The sequence below is a fragment of the Littorina saxatilis genome, linkage group LG10 (genome assembly GCF_037325665.1).
Source record: "Littorina saxatilis isolate snail1 linkage group LG10, US_GU_Lsax_2.0, whole genome shotgun sequence".
Lineage (NCBI taxonomy): Eukaryota > Metazoa > Mollusca > Gastropoda > Littorinimorpha > Littorinidae > Littorina > Littorina saxatilis.
This window is the reverse complement of record NC_090254.1, coordinates 46,904,620-46,920,968: the sequence shown is the minus strand read 5'-3', so window position 1 is coordinate 46,920,968 and position 16,349 is coordinate 46,904,620. Positions and strand designations below refer to the sequence as shown.

The 16,349-nt window shown below is 45.0% G+C and overlaps 1 protein-coding gene across 1 annotated transcript in view; it reads right to left on the bottom strand.

The window, feature by feature from the left end:
- LOC138977892 (chordin-like) overlaps positions 1-16,349 on the bottom strand; it is a 114,923-nt gene that overhangs the window by 57,185 nt on the left and 41,389 nt on the right. Inside the window, exons 3-4 of the mRNA XM_070350500.1 lie at positions 12,190-12,325; positions 10,528-10,662 (exon numbers count right to left, since the gene is read on the bottom strand). Of these exons, the coding sequence (XP_070206601.1) occupies positions 10,528-10,662; positions 12,190-12,325 (271 nt within the window). The remainder of the gene's footprint in view (positions 1-10,527; positions 10,663-12,189; positions 12,326-16,349) is intronic.

The window sequence follows — 16,349 nt, the reverse complement described above, 5'->3', positions numbered from 1 at the left end:
CTCTCTCTCTCTCTCTCTCTCTCCCTCTCTCTCTCTCCCTCTCTCTCTCTCTCTCTCTCTCTCACTCACTCTCTCTGTCCCCCTCCCCTCTCTCTCGCTCTCTCTCTCTCTCTCTAGTCTATCTCTTTCTCTCTCTCTCTCTCGCTCTCGCTCGCTCTCTCTCGCTCTCTCTCTTGCTCTCTCGCTCCCTCTCTCTCTCTCCTTCACTCTCTCTCTCCCCCCCCCCCCCCACCTCTTATCTGTCCCTGCCTGTCTCTGTCTGTCTCCCTCTCTGTCTCTCCATATGTCTCTCCCTCTCACTCTCTCTGCCCCCCCCCCTCTCTCTCTCTCTCTCTCTCTCATCCCTCAAGCACAATCTCCCGACGCCCACACCTCTCCTCCCCTCTGTTTTCCTTTGTAACTTTCGTTTTTGACCAGATTTGCTTTGGCTGACGCGCCCCAGACAAGCTGTACAAATGACCGGATTTCCAGTCAAGGAGCCATAGAAAATGTCAAACGCGAAATCAGAGTTGGTTGAAAGTCATACAAACATTCCACTGTGCTTTGGGGTTTCAATGACAAGTAGCTGCTTCCGCTTGTGGTCCGGGTCCTTGTGGTTAGGTGTATTCCATCTTCCGCAAAGAAAAACTAGTCGGCTGTGGTTTTTTTTTCTTACAGAAATTATTTCGTGAGAAAAAAAACGAAATAAAACTATGTAAGGGAAGCAGTGATGCAGCATGTTGATGTTTGGTGTGTGTCCAAGTGGTTGGAGGCCTCACCCAGCGCACAGTCTGGCTAGATCTGACAAGATGAAGACTGTGTATATACACAGGGATGACTACGCCTTGAAATAAACCCTACACCAGAATAGACTTCACTTTCCTGGATCAAGAATAAATAATCAAAATAAAACAAGAAGGTTAAATAATCATACGTTCATTCAGAACTCCAGCCCAACTCATCAAGCCAAACTTGACTGATGCGTTTTCAATACGTGTCGCTTGATCTACAGTCCCAAGCCGGCGTAACGAAAACGCCAGCGGAAACACACGCGGGTGGTCTCGGCACCACAGACCCTTCCCGTCTCGCTTTTAACGAGAGGCTTACAAATGACAGTTATCAAAGAAAGAGACGGTTAGAAAACGGTTATCGCCACAGCCATGCGAACAGAAGCTGACGCGATAAAGACTGGCTGTCCACAGCGCTTGATCCTCCGACACAAACGATTATCGTGGAGGTGGGAGTTGCCGGGACGAGACAGCTCCCAGTCTCGGTGTGCCTCCGTAGTTTGGGAAGTACAGTATTACGCAGTAATGAGTGCACGTGATATGGCGTAATCATCACTTACGCTGCACTGTCTGCGCTGTGACATTTCGGGGTATAGTTGGTGGTCGTTATCTAAAAAGATGGCAGTTGCAATGGGAAAACTAGCGAAGCAGCGAGTATCAGACTGAGGTTACACTTAAAGGCGCAACACCTTGACTGCTTGCTATGGTATGTTTGTGCCTTTAACAACATTATTTCTTTTAACAAGACCAATGTGCACCGAGGGCACTCAGGCTGTGTGTTCAGTGTGGGTATGTGACCAAGTGAAGGTCTTATCTCGTGTAGCACTCAGGCTGTGTGTTCAGTGTGGGTATGTGACCAAGTGAAGGTCTTATCTCGTGTAGCACTCCGGCTATGTGTTCAGTGTGGGTATGTGACCAAGTGAAGGTCTTATCTCGTGTAGCACTCAGGCTGTGTGTTCAGTTTGGGTATGTGACCAAGTGAAGGTCTTATCTCGTGTAGCACTCAGGCTGTGTGTTCAGTGTGGGTATGTGACCAAGTGAAGGTCTTATCTCGTGTAGCACTCAGGCTATGTGTTCAGTTTGGGTATGTGACCAAGTGAAGGTCTTATCTCGTGTAGCACTCCGGCTATGTGTTCAGTGTGGGTATGTGACCAAGTGAAGGTCTTATCTCGTGTAGCACTCAGGCTGTGTGTTCAGTGTGGGTATGTGACCAAGTGAAGGTCTTATCTCGTGTAGCACTCAGGCTATGTGTTCAGTGTGGGTATGTGACCAAGTGAAGGTCTTATCTCGTGTAGCACTCAGGCTATGTGTTCAGTTTGGGTATGTGACCAAGTGAAGGTCTTATCTCGTGTAGCACTTAGGCTGTGTGTTCAGTTTGGGTATGTGACCAAGTGAAGGTCTTATCTCGTGTAGCACTCAGGCTGTGTGTTCAGTTTGGGTATGTGACCAAGTGAAGGTCTTATCTCGTGTAGCACTTAGGCTGTGTGTTCAGTTTGGGTATGTGACCAAGTGAAGGTCTTATCTCGTGTAGCACTCCGGCTGTGTGTTCAGTTTGGGTATGTGACCAAGTGAAGGTCTTATCTCGTGTAGCACTTAGGCTGTGTGTTCAGTTTGGGTATGTGACCAAGTGAAGGTCTTATCTCGTGTAGCACTCAGGCTGTGTGTTCAGTGTGGGTATGTGACCAAGTGAAGGTCTTATCTCGTGTAGCACTCCGGCTGTGTGTTCAGTTTGGGTATGTGACCAAGTGAAGGTCTTATCTCGTGTAGCACTCAGGCTATGTGTTCAGTGTGGGTATGTGACCAAGTGAAGGTCTTATCTCGTGTAGCACTCAGGCTATGTGTTCAGTTTGGGTATGTGACCAAGTGAAGGTCTTATCTCGTGTAGCACTCAGGCTGTGTGTTCAGTGTGGGTATGTGACCAAGTGAAGGTCTTATCTCGTGTAGCACTCAGGCTGTGTGTTCAGTTTGGGTATGTGACCAAGTGAAGGTCTTATCTCGTGTAGCACTCAGGCTATGTGTTCAGTTTGGGTATGTGACCAAGTGAAGGTCTTATCTCGTGTAGCACTCAGGCTGTGTGTTCAGTGTGGGTATGTGACCAAGTGAATGTCTTATCTCGTGTAGCACTCAGGCTGTGTGTTCAGTGTGGGTATGTGACCAAGTGAAGGTCTTATCTCGTGTAGCACTCAGGCTATGTGTTCAGTTTGGGTATGTGACCAAGTGAAGGTCTTATCTCGTGTAGCACTCAGGCTGTGTGTTCAGTGTGGGTATGTGACCAAGTGAAGGTCTTATCTCGTGTAGCACTCAGGCTGTGTGTTCAGTGTGGGTATGTGACCAAGTGAAGGTCTTATCTCGTGTAGCACTCAGGCTGTGTGTTCCGTTTGGGTATGTGACCAAGTGAAGGTCTTATCTCGTGTAGCACTCAGGCTGTGTGTTCAGTGTGGGTATGTGACCAAGTGAAGGTCTTATCTCGTGTAGCACTCAGGCTGTGTGTTCAGTGTGGGTATGTGACCAAGTGAAGGTCTTATCTCGTGTAGCACCCAGGCTGTGTGTTCAGTTTGGGTATGTGACCAAGTGAAGGTCTTATCTCGTGTAGCACTCAGGCTGTGTGTTCAGTGTGGGTATGTGACCAAGTGAAGGTCTTATCTCGTGTAGCACTCAGGCTATGTGTTCAGTTTGGGTATGTGACCAAGTGAAGGTCTTATCTCGTGTAGCACTCAGGCTGTGTGTTCAGTGTGGGTATGTGACCAAGTGAAGGTCTTATCTCGTGTAGCACTCAGGCTGTGTGTTCAGTTTGGGTATGTGACCAAGTGAAGGTCTTATCTCGTGTAGCACTCAGGCTGTGTGTTCAGTGTGGGTATGTGACCAAGTGAAGGTCTTATCTCGTGTAGCACTCCGGCTATGTGTTCAGTTTGGGTATGTGACCAAGTGAAGGTCTTATCTCGAGGCGGAGTGGGGCTTTAACAAGATGGCAGTTGCAATGGGTAAACTCGAAACATTGCGAGTGTCAGACTGAGAGTCAAATGATGCTTGGGTATTGTTTGTTGTATCGTGTCTACAGCCTATATGGCTATCCGGGACGATGGAAGATTTGTTTCCTTTCTCACGTTACAGTCTCCATGCTCCAAACTAATTTCGTGTAGGTCTATCACAATACAAGGTAAAAGGTTCTGACAAGCTCACGTCCGTTTACACATTAGTGTCCTCAAGTTTTGTCATAAATCTTGACCTTTAAAAAGTGAAACATCTTTTCCAGAGGGACATACCGGAATAAAACCTTCAGAGTTTAAGCACTAAATTATAATGTTTGTCGTGGATGTGTTGGACGTTCACACACTTGGTAGGGACAGGGTACAATGAAGGGTTTGCAAACACTGGGAATTGTGTCCACTGGTTGATGGTTTGCAAACACTGGGAATTGTGTCCACTGGTTGATGGTTTGCAAACACTGGGAATTGTGTCCACTGGTTGATGGTTTGTGTCCACTGGTTGATGGGTTGCTTGCTTGGTTGTTGGGTCGATTGCAGGCATAATGCAACCGGTTGACTGTGAGGAAGAAATAAAGCTAAACTAGCAATATATTGCACATGATCAACGCGACGTATGTGTCTCCGCCACCCCCTATCTTCACACAGACACACACACAGGTAGATATACGACGGGTTGGAGACAAACAGACCCACAGAAATATTACCTTCAGAGAGAGAGAGAGAGAGAGAGAGAGAGAGAGAGAGAGAGAGAGAGAGAGAGAGAGAGAGAGAGAGAGAGAGAGAGAGAGAGAGAGAGAGAGAGAAAGAGAGAAAGAGAGAGAGACAGAGAGAGAGAGAAAGAGAGAGACAGAGAGAGACAGAGAGAAAGAGAGAGAGAGAAAGAGAGAGAAAGAGAGAGACAGAGAGAGAGAGAGAGAGACAGAGAGAGAGACAGAGACAGAGAGAGAGAAGTCTGAAGTCTGAATTTTTTAATGAGTAGGCCTTGGGCCCTTTTCATGGAGATGAGCACATCTCAAACACCAGCTTACAAATGCACATAGTAAACAAAAACAAGAACATCCTACTCATATATAATCCTATTCCAATAATTCCGGTGTGCTTTTCACACACTTGCGCGTACATGGGTGTTTGTGTTTGCGTGTGGTCATATGAATGGTGTGTGTCTGTGAGTGTATGTTTACGAGCGCGTGTATGCTTTGTAAGGGAGTATCGCCCTGTTTCGTTTACGGATTACGGATTACGAACGGAAAGCGCCTTCATAAAAATGTAGAAAAACGTGGCTTACTAGTGTTTGAAAACAGCATGGTTAATTTAAACAATGATGGGATTCTAGTGTATTTTCGTGGAATATAATATTACAAAGTGGACTTAATCTTCAACACTGCCACAACAAAATGGACAAGATAAATCAGCGGAGGTTGCATTCAAATTAAAGCGAAATCGATGCACTTTCAGAGGAGATACTCCCAATCTAAGTCTAATCAGAAGATTTCTAGCTTTAATATGTTTCAAATCACTTAAATAGTTGGATAATGTTAGGGTTGATTTGAAGGTTCTGTACAGAGAGAAACGTTCACTTCCTTGTACATTTTCAAGCCAGGTTTGCTTATAGGCTAGGATGAAATAAGCATTTCTTTAAATACTGTTAAGAACGTCCTCTCATCGCCAACACCTTGGTTTTCCCATACTTCATCATCAAAACCGTACATGTTCAGAGTGTAACAGATCGAGGAGGCCCATGTTTTCTTATTTTGTTCATGGAGATATTTCAGCATTTTATACGCCTTGCTCGGAAGGCGATGATGTGGCATCCTCAATATACGTAGCCAAAAACGAATGCATTTAACAAAGCTGTTTATAAACAAGGGGTACCTTCCCGTTTATCCATAGACCATAGCATTTGGTGTTCTCATACTCGTATTCAAAAAACGTTTAAGTGCGAATAAATGAACTCTCTCTATAGGTGTATGGTCTGCTTCAACCCCCCAAACTTCGGCACCATGACAGCATCGGTTGAATCTGTGCGTCGAAAAGCTTGAAAAAATTGCTGGAGATCTGTCACCCAGTTGCCATAAACATTTTAAAATACCAATGACTCCCTTATTCCCTTTTGTAGCAAAATCATTAAGAGTGTGAGAGGACAGGCGTGTAGACAACCATACTCCTAAATACTTATACATGTTCAAAACGCTCATAGGATGTCCACCCATCTTTCTCGCAAGGCCAAGTGACCACCGTTCCGAAAAACAACAATATTAGATTTGTCTAAATTAACATCAAGTCCAAGACGTCTAGACGAATCCCACAGAATGTTTAACTGATTCTGGAGCCCACATACAGAATCTGAAATAAGAATAATATCATTTGCAAACATCAGAATGAGTATTTCCAAAAAGTCTGGACGGAATAAGTTGAATACCATGTTTTCCTTTCTGGACAATATCATAAGCTAGCTCAGAGAGAGAGAGAGAGAGAGAGAGAGAGAGTCTAGCTGTCTGTCTGTGTGGCTGTCTGAACGTGTGATAGATATTGTTTAGGGAGAGAGACACAAAAACACAGAGACAAGGACAGAAAACACCTAAGACAAACGTAGAGACAGACAGCTGACAGACAGACAGCTAGCCAGTCAGTCAGTCAGATAGAGGAGGATAAACGGACAAGGATAAACGGACAAGGAATCACAACAGGAAGTCAACTGCACCAAAAACATTTCACACTTTAAGCAATTACAGGGGGGGGGGGGGGGGGAAATCTCTTCCCCTTAAAAAAAAATTGTTTAAATACATGTAGAACAAAAATTGATAATAATCATAGGGTCTGGGTGGTGCCGAATATTTTGACACCTCCAACTCCCATCGCGTCAACCGTCGCTACGTTTGAATGACAGGCGGGTAACTCGATAGCTCATCGGATGAGTGGCGAGGCTTTGATTACGAGCGATAGAGCGAGGGCTGTCTACCCGCCCAACACAAGCTGCCGCCGCAACCTCATTCTCCATGCTAAGTGTCGTCTGCTTACCTCAGGTAAGGGAGGTAACTTGGCTGCTCGACATTCCTTGCGCCAGCAGGGGGCACTACGTACACGAGCCGATAGTCGAAAGAATTTTGCAAGAAAAGAAGAGAGGAAGATAAAAGAAAGAAAGAAGAATTAAAGAAGAATGCAAGACAAGAGAGTAGAGAGGTAGAAGAAAGAAAGAAGAATGCAAGACAAGAGAGAAGAGAGGTAGAAGAAAGAAAGAAGAATGCAAGACAAGAGAGAAGAGATGTAGAAGAAAGAAAGAAGAATGCAAGACAAGAGAGAAGAGAGGTAGAAGAAAGAAAGAAAAGGGGAAGGGGGTGACGAAAGAGAAGGAAAAAGGAGAAGCATAAAGGTGAGGGAAGATGGGACAGATAGACAGACAGACAGACAGACAGACAGACAGACAGACAGACAGACAGACAGACAGACAGACAGACAAGAATAAAAACAGAGAAAACCGGACAGAAGAACGGACGGACAGAAAGACAAAAGGGGGAATAAGGAACGGGTCAACAGGCAATGGGAAGAACAAACAGAAAGGAAAAAATAATGACAGTTCCCCCTCATCCTCCTCCTTCCCTTCCTCCCGTTCCTTTCTTTCCCCTCTCCCCCAAATCCCTCTTGTTCTTTCCCCCCCCTCCCTCCCTCCCTCCCCCCACTTCCTATTTCTGTTCTTTTCCTCGCAGAGCCACCTCCGCACAGATAAGCTGCAGAACGCAATCATCTTCTTCGGACCCGAAGGACAAGCACCACCACCACCACCACCACCACCCTTTCTAGGGCTGCAGCCCCCTACACCTTTCTCTACTCCTACCGTTACGCTCTTACTGGAAGTGGTCCATTCTTGAACACCCTTTCTGGAAACCGTTTTGAACATATTTGACATAGGACATAGTAACTCTACTGGCAAAAAGCATGAACACTATAAGATGTTTGATGGGTTGTTGACAGACCAGCTTTTTTGTCTGTCCGAGGGGGAGCATATCGTCTTTTGTTTCATATTTATTGACCAAGGCCGAAGGCCGCGGTCAATAAATATGAAACAAAAGTCGATATGCCCCCCCTCGGACCGACAAAAAAGCTGGTCTGTCAACAAACCATCAAACATCGTTTTTGTCATCATTTTGGTAGTCTTCTTCTTCTTCTTCTGCGTTCGTGGGCTGAAACTCCCACGTACACTCGTGTTATTTGCACGAGTGGAATTTTACGTGTATGACCGTTTTTACCCCGCCATTTAGGCAGCCATACGATTTTGGTAGTGAGAAAACAAGTGCACAATCAACCCAGGGAGCCATGCTTTGAAACACGGGTACCGTGCGGATAACCACACGGGTCCCGGTTTGATAACCACTGGCAATCAAAGATGGCGTGTGAAAGCAACTTTCTGTGTTTTTGAGTTCATTAAATGAGTTGGGATGAATATGTCAAGTTTGAGGATGCACATTTCTGTAGGTTCATCTCGGTATTCCACCCCCTCGGCTTTCTGTTGTAAATATTAAGCTGAGCACGGTGATCGAATGTGGAAGCTACGTTTGGTCAAAGGTCACAGAAGATTTGCGTCGTGCAGCGAAGGAAAGAATCGCGATCTTGTTTCCGACTCGGTACCTCTTTGTTTTTCATTAGACCTGTCATTCTGCTTGCTCGGCTTTGTTAGATGTTTGCATAACGTGTTGCTATTTTCTTTGCTTTTATTATTGTTTCTTACTTGTGCTTCGTTTATCGATACAACGTCTTGTGCACGGGTCAAAATGTGTGTGTCAGGTGTCGTTTCTTGAACTTAACGTTCGTGTTTCTCCGAACGTCTGTGTATCGAAACACAGATACACGCACTCCGTGACTTTGTAAGAAGACATAACATATCGGTAGGTTTCATTTGTTTGTGACGAATTTATTGAAGTAGTTTTGTTTTTTGGTTTACTTTTGCCAGTTGGTTTTTGGAACTTTGCAAAGCAGTGTCTTGTCGTCTGTTTAGGTCTGGGGAAACGCCAATGAAAAGAGCCGAAGCATCCTCGAGCCTTTCTATTGGGTTTGCTGTTGATTATCCATGTAATAGGGCTTCCTGCAACTATGGTAACCGGGGATTTATTCCCCGGGGAACATGAGATTTATTTCCCAGGTGCTTGTGAATGAAAACTCGTGAAAATGATGACAATTGTTTTTATCATCTGCTACCTTTTGCTTCTACAAGATGACACCGTGCTTAAAAGTTTTTACAGAAAGGGTGTTCAAAACTGATTACAGAAAGGGTGTTCAAAACTGATCACAGAAAGGGTGTTCAAAACTGATTACAGAAAGGGTGTTCAGAACTGATTACAGAAAGGGTGTTCAGAACTGATTACAGAAAGGGTGTTCAAAACTGATTACAGAAAGGGTGTTCAAAACTGATCACAGAAAGGGTGTTCAAAACTGATTACAGAAAGGGTGTTCAGAACTGATTACAGAAAGGGTGTTCAGAACTGATTACAGAAAGGGTGTTCAAAACTGATCACAGAAAGAGTATTCAAAAGTGAATCCGTCCAGTTTAGAGTGTAGCCCTCATTCTTCTGTTCGTCATCCTCTCTCTGCTTGTGTTGTGTCACCAGTCACCCTGTCGCCCTCTGTGATGTTCGATCAACACACGACAAGTCAAAGGGCGCGTGACACGCAAAGAATCTGGCAACATTGCTGACACTATGCACTGAGGGTCAGGACAACCAACCTTTTAAAACGTATACGACATTCTGTTCTCACAGTGCGGGGTGGTTGGCCGTGGCCCAGTGGGTAGTGCATCGTCCTGCGAGAAATTAAAAAATTACGCCCTCACGGCAAAGCCATTCGGGGCATGTTCCCGGGTTTTACTCCGACTTTAGATGAGATACCCAAGTGTATGCGTGTTTTGGTGGTATCAGCCATCTGCACTTATGGCAGAATGACCGAGGTCTTTTACGTGCCACTGTGGTGACACGGGGGTGGGATATGGATGCCGTCTCCGGGTCTGCACATACAGTTGACCCGTGTCCGTCCCGGCCCGGGTTCCAACCAGCGACCCTGGGGTCACAAGTGTCCGTCCCGGCCCGGATTCCATCCAGCGACCCTGGGGTCACAAGTGTCCGTCCCGGCCCGGATTCGAACTAGCGACCCTAGGGTCACAAGTGTCAAGTCCAGTGCTCTTCCACCTAAGCTACCCGGGCCCCCCGCATCGTCCTGCTGTGTCCTCTCAATATTTGAGTCAATAGTTCCATTCCCGCCGCGACAGCAGGGACAGCCAAAGCTTCTCCCAGTCAACTGTACAAGTGTCGTGTATTTTAACACTGCTCACAGTCAACTGTACAAGTGTCGTGTATTTTAACACTGCTCACAGTCAACTGTACAAGTGTCGTGTATTTTAACACTGCTCACAGTCAACTGTACAAGTGTCGTGTATCTTAACACTGCTCCCAGTCAACTGTACAAGTGTCGTGTATTTTAACACTGCTCACAGTCAACTGTACAAGTGTTGTGTATTTTAACACTGCTCACAGTCAACTGTACAAGTGTCGTGTATTTTAACACTGCTCACAGTCAACTGTACAAGTGTCGTGTATTTTAACACTTCTCCCAGTCAACTGTACAAGTGTCGTGTATTTTAACACTGCTCCCAGTCAACTGTACAAGTGTCGTGTATTTTAACACTGCTCCCAGTCAACTGTACAAGTGTCGTGTATTTTAACACTTCTCCCAGTCAACTGTACAAGTGTCGTGTATTTTAACACTGCTCACAAAAAGCAACGACTCACCGGGAGATTCGGGGCCTATCTTGCAGCATCCCTGAGATAGAAACATGGGATTGTCACCCTGAGATTCGGGGCCTATCTTGCAGCATCCCTCAGATAGAAACATGGGATTGTCACCCTGAGATGTCGGACAGTGATCTACACGGCAAATAACAGATGTACACTATACGCAACTATGACTAGCCGGAGTGGCTTAGTGGTTACATTGCATGCCTCTCACGCTGGCGGAAGGGGTTCGACCACCACTCGGGGCGAATACAAAATAATACCCGATATTCCGTGCGCTCTCCAGTCCAGCCAGCTGGAAATGGGTAGCTGACCCTACTCAGGGCGCTCTCCAGTCCAGCCAGCTGGAAATGGGTAGCTGACCCTACTCAGGGCGCTCTCCAGTCCAGCCAGCTGGAAATGGGTAGCTGACCCTACTCGGGGCGCTCTCCAGTCCAGCCAGCTGGAAATGGGTAGCTGACCCTACTCAGGGCGCTCTCCAGTCCAGCCAGCTGGAAATGGGTAGCTGACCCTACTCGGGGCGCTCTCCAGTCCAGCCAGCTGGAAATGGGTAGCTGACCCTACTCAGGGCGCTCTCCAGTCCAGCCAGCTGGAAATGGGTAGCTGACCCTACTCAGGGCGCTCTCCAGTCCAGCCAGCTGGAAATGGGTACATGACCCTATTCAGGGCGCTCTCCAGTCCAGCCAGCTGGAAATGGGTACATGACCCTATTCAGGGCGCTCTCCAGTCCAGCCAGCTAGAAATGGGTACATGACCCTATTCAGGGCGCTCTCCAGTCCAGCCAGCTAGAAATGAGTACATGACCCTATTCAGGGCGCTCTCCAGTCCACCCAGCTAGAAATATGTACATGACCCTATTCAGGGCGCTCTCCAGTCCAGCCAGCTAGAAATGGGTACATGACCCTATTCAGGGCGCTCTCCAGTCCACCCAGCTAGAAATGGGTACATGACCCTATTCAGGGCGCTCTCCAGTCCACCCAGCTAGAAATGGGTACATGACCCTATTCAGGGCGCTCTCCAGTCCACCCAACTAGAAATGAGTACATGACCCTACTCAGGGCGCTCTCCAGTCCAGCCAGCTAGAAATGGGTACATGACCCTATTCAGGGCGCTCTCCAGTCCACCCAGCTGGAAATGGGTACATGACCCTATTCAGGGCGCTCTCCAGTCCAGCCAGCTAGAAATGGGTACATGACCCTATTCAGGGCGCTCTCCAGTCCACCCAGCTAGAAATGGGTACATGACCCTATTCAGGGCGCTCTCAAGTCCACCCAGCTAGAAATGGGTACATGACCCTATTCAGGGCGCTCTCCAGTCCACCCAGCTAGAAATGGGTACATGACCCTATTCAGGGCGCTCTCCAGTCCACCCAGCTAGAAATGGGTACATGACCCTATTCAGGGCGCTCTCCAGTCCACCCAGCTAGAAATGGGTACATGACCCTACTCAGGGCAGGGGAAGGCAAAGGCAGAGAGGGAGAGGAGGTGGGCACCGCGATCATAAAGCTGACCCTAGACAACTTGAAATCTCTAACATTTCGCTCCCTTGTGATTAAAACAAATGATAGGATTACCTTTATCTTTACCTTTATCTTCACCTTTATCTTTACCTTTACCTTTACCTTTACCTTTACACTATACACAAACAGCAAAGACTCACCTGGCGAATCGGGGCATATCTTGCAGCACCTGTCAGGTAGAAGCACGGGGGTGTCACACTGAGGCTTAGGGCAGTCGTCCTTGATGTTCTTACACTTGACCTTGCCTCGAGGCTGAATGATCCCCTTCTTCTCGATCTGCACGACACGAGAACAGGAAGTCATTAAACAGATCATTAAACAGATCATTAAACAGATCATTAAACAGATCATCAAACACATCATTAAGGCGTAAGGGTCACCCAGATTGTCGGACCAAAACTGTTATTTTTTTATTCAGTCACTTGTAATCAATGAATTGGCTTGATATTTGGTAGTTTTCTTCAAAAATCATTATATTTTCAGAAAACATCAAGTTTGAATGCCTAAATTAAGTAGAACAACTGAAAAAATTATTTAGTTCGTAAAAAAATGGGCAAAATAAACCTGCAAAAATGCTAATTTTAGCATTTTTAAATGCACTCTTGGGGAAAAAGTATGTGTCCAATTGAAAAATAAATTGGCACTCATATTTAAAGCATCATTACCTACAGTATGTTCTAAAAGCTTTCTGTTTTGTTGGACATTTTGCTTTTAGTAGCATTAGCAAAGAATACTATAATTCTATATATTATTATGATAAATCACACAATCAAAAAAATTCTATTTTTCTGATTATCAGCTTCATTTTAGAACAAACTATAGCCAGTCCAGTGAACATTTGTTGTGCAAAGTTTCAATGGAATAGGTGAATATTTAAAAAAGTTGATCATGCAGACAGTGTAGCTGCTCTGTGATTTCGCGCGAACTTTCACCACATAAAACATGATGATTTTCTCAAAAAGTTGACTTTTTTCACAGTAGGCTCGATAATTCGCTGCGAAATTCACTTTCAATGCACGAAAGCCGCCATCTTGCCGTCAACTGTAGGGAGCAGTCGTTGTACGGTTGTTGTAAACCAGAGAGACAGGTTAGGCTTATTATTTTCCAGCAGCTCAGCGCAAATAGGATTGTTGTTATTTTAGATATTTCGGCCAGTGATTTTTAATTCCCACCAACCTACTTTGAGCACTTATTGCAAGAAAACTATGTATGCTAGAGACAATGTAAACTGCACATGAAAATAGAGATATTTTTCTAGCTTTTGGCAACATCATAATTTAGTATATCTGAAAAACGATTTTTTTCCAAATTCTGGGTGACCCTTACGCCTTAAACAGATCATCAAACAGATCATTAAACAGATCTAAGGGTGCAACTTTTCAGCACGTAAACGGGAACGTGTACGAGTAACTGGCGGAGCGAGCCAGTCTGAAGAGTACTCGGGTCCAGCGCCAGCGTTTTTTGGCTCACGTAAGTGTAGCCTATGCGATCGTAACTTTGTCTGTCTGTGCGTGCGTGCGTGCGTGCGTCTGTGCGTGTGTATGTCTGTGGTAGAAACTCTAACATTTGAAGACGTCACATTCCATTGACGTCACATTATGACGTAAGAGGGTTAGACGTCACGCGAAGGAAGTACTGAAAGTCTCGGTCATTATTATTTTGAGCGCGCCGAGACTAGTTGGCAGTCGTGTCCTTGTAAGTAGGCTACATGCAGACAGACAGATCTAGATCTAGTGTCTCGCTTTCTTGCACAGTTTCACCTATGCTCTTTCTGTGTGTGTGTGTGTGTGTGTGTGTGTGTGACGGAGTGATTGAGTTTGTGTTACTGTTTGTCGATTACTTACGTGAGCCTTGATGGCTTCGCCTCTTGTTTATAAAGTCTTAGGTATGACCCAGCCGGGTTTCGAACCCACGACCTCCCGATCACGGGGCGGACGCGATGACAGCCAACATTTCTATCCCCGACTGACAAACAGTAACACTGCATGCGAACTGACTTGGGTCAACGATCAAACCAGCACGGCCCGAACTGAATTTGTTGCGCTGCCATTATCGTGCGCAATTCTGGTAAAAATATAAACCCGGTATGTCGAATTGAGTATAACGAAAGCCGATGTCAAATATACACAGGGATATTTTAAAATGACTTTCAAAATGTAAAAGCAGATAGCAGACCTTTTTATAAGCAATATGAATGACTGAATGTCCACATACAAGTCGAATGACGCCGTCCATTATGCTTTAATGGGAACTAGCTTTGCGCATGAATTCATTGACATGAATTTCCGACTGCGGAGGCTTTTGGCAAGCTGAAAACAGGCACGGGCAGGTTTTAGTGGAAAAAGTAAGTGTTTTTAATGAAAACGTCGGAGTAATGGGATAAATAACTTACACACCTCGTCCTGAATATCTTGCATATTTTCCCGAGGGCTCGGTATTACAAGAAAATCGACCCTCGGGAAAATATGCAAGATAATCAGAACTCGGAGTGTGTAACCTATATTTATTGAACAAACTCTCTCCCCCCACCCCTATACCCCCACCCCCCCTCTCCCTTTCATTCTCTTTCTCTGTTTATAGTGTGGACGGTCAAGAGATTCGTGACAAACACTACACTTTTATTCTGGGATGTTCTCATGGACAAGATGTTTAACGTTTAAAGGGAGATCAAGATGTTTAACGTTTAAAGGGAGATCAAGATGTTTAACGTTTAAAGGGAGATCAAGATGTTTAACGTTTAAAGGGAGATCAAGATGTTTAACGTTTAAAGGGAGATCAAGATGTTTAACGTTTAAAGGGACATCAAGATGTTTAACGTTTAAAGGGAGATCAAGATGTTTAACGTTTAAAGGGACATCAAGATGTTTAACGTTTAAAGGGACATCAAGATGTTTAACGTTTAAAGGGACATCAAGATGTTTAACGTTTAAAGGGAGATCAAGATGTTTAACGTTTAAAGGGACATCAAGATGTTTAACGTTTAAAGGGACATCAAGATGTTTAACGTTTAAAGGGAGATCAAGATTTTTAACAACATTTGAAGAAACAAATGTGAAAGTTTAAGTTTAAGAACCTTCTTTTAATTGTGACAGACCTGATTATTGATAGTGTTAAGCATGGAGCTTACCATGCGACACGAGAAAGGAAACAAACTTGCATCGGCCTAGAATGGCAATATCAGCTCAAAAGACGATCACAAAATTAACCAACCAATCTCTCTTTCTCTCACTCTCTGTCCCTCTCTCTCACTCTCTGTCCCTCTCTCTCTCTCTCTGTCCCTCTCTCTCACTCTCTGTCCCTCTCTCTCACTCTCTGTCCCTCTCTCACTCGCTCCTGCCCCCCCCCCTCTCTCTCTCTCTCTCTCTCCTCTCTCCCTCCTTTTTCGCATATTTTCTTCCGCCCACGTCCACTCTTGAGAATGAAGCAGCCGCCCTTTTCGATCAGTTCAAACAAACGAACACCTCTGTAATTACAACTTCCCTTCCTGTTTCTTTATTCACCCCGAAAACTTAACGGTAAGTAGGTTTCAAAACTATCTGTCAAACGAACTCTCGCCTTACCTTTCCTTTCTCGTTATGACGTCATTGATAGCTGTTATGTCAGCCACTCGATGACGAGACACTGCGTCTCTGTGCTCATTTGTAATAACATTTGAAGCCCTCGAAAAACTCTCCATGTTTTAAACCCTACGATTCGATAAATGTATAATAATTATTTGCACTTATTCTACATTAAGCATTTGGGTTAGAAAAATACGTCTGGTATCTGAAATGTCTTTGGTTAAGAAGGGCCGGGAAAAGGTTAGCATTTCTTGAAAGGTGGCAGTCAGTGGTTTTATGGCAAGCGGCTCTTGGCGACTTAGTGTGGCGCCATCATCGTTTGAAGCACTTTAACAGCAGGAATCACAACACTCATAAAATCGTCCGCTTTCAGCTCACTTCATTATCAAGTTATACTACAGTTGAAAGACCGCTTTGTGTCTTTGCTTGAAAATCACAGACCCTTGGGTTTATCTATGTCTTTTTGTCTCTGTCTCTGTCTGTCTGTCTGTCTGTCTGTCTGTCTGTCTGTCTGTCTCTTATTATGAAACGTGTTTTGTTGTGTTAGGTTTAAAAGGAATCTAGCGATCTAATCTTCATGTTTGCACATTTCAAACAAATTGTCAAAACATGAGTACCAAGCATTCTTAAGTTCAAAGCAGACTTGGTCGAGGACCTACATTTCTGCTTGATAGCTTTTTAATGTGTTAACGACCTTGCATAAGTTGGACATTTAATGTGTCCCCCAGATCTCAAAAAAG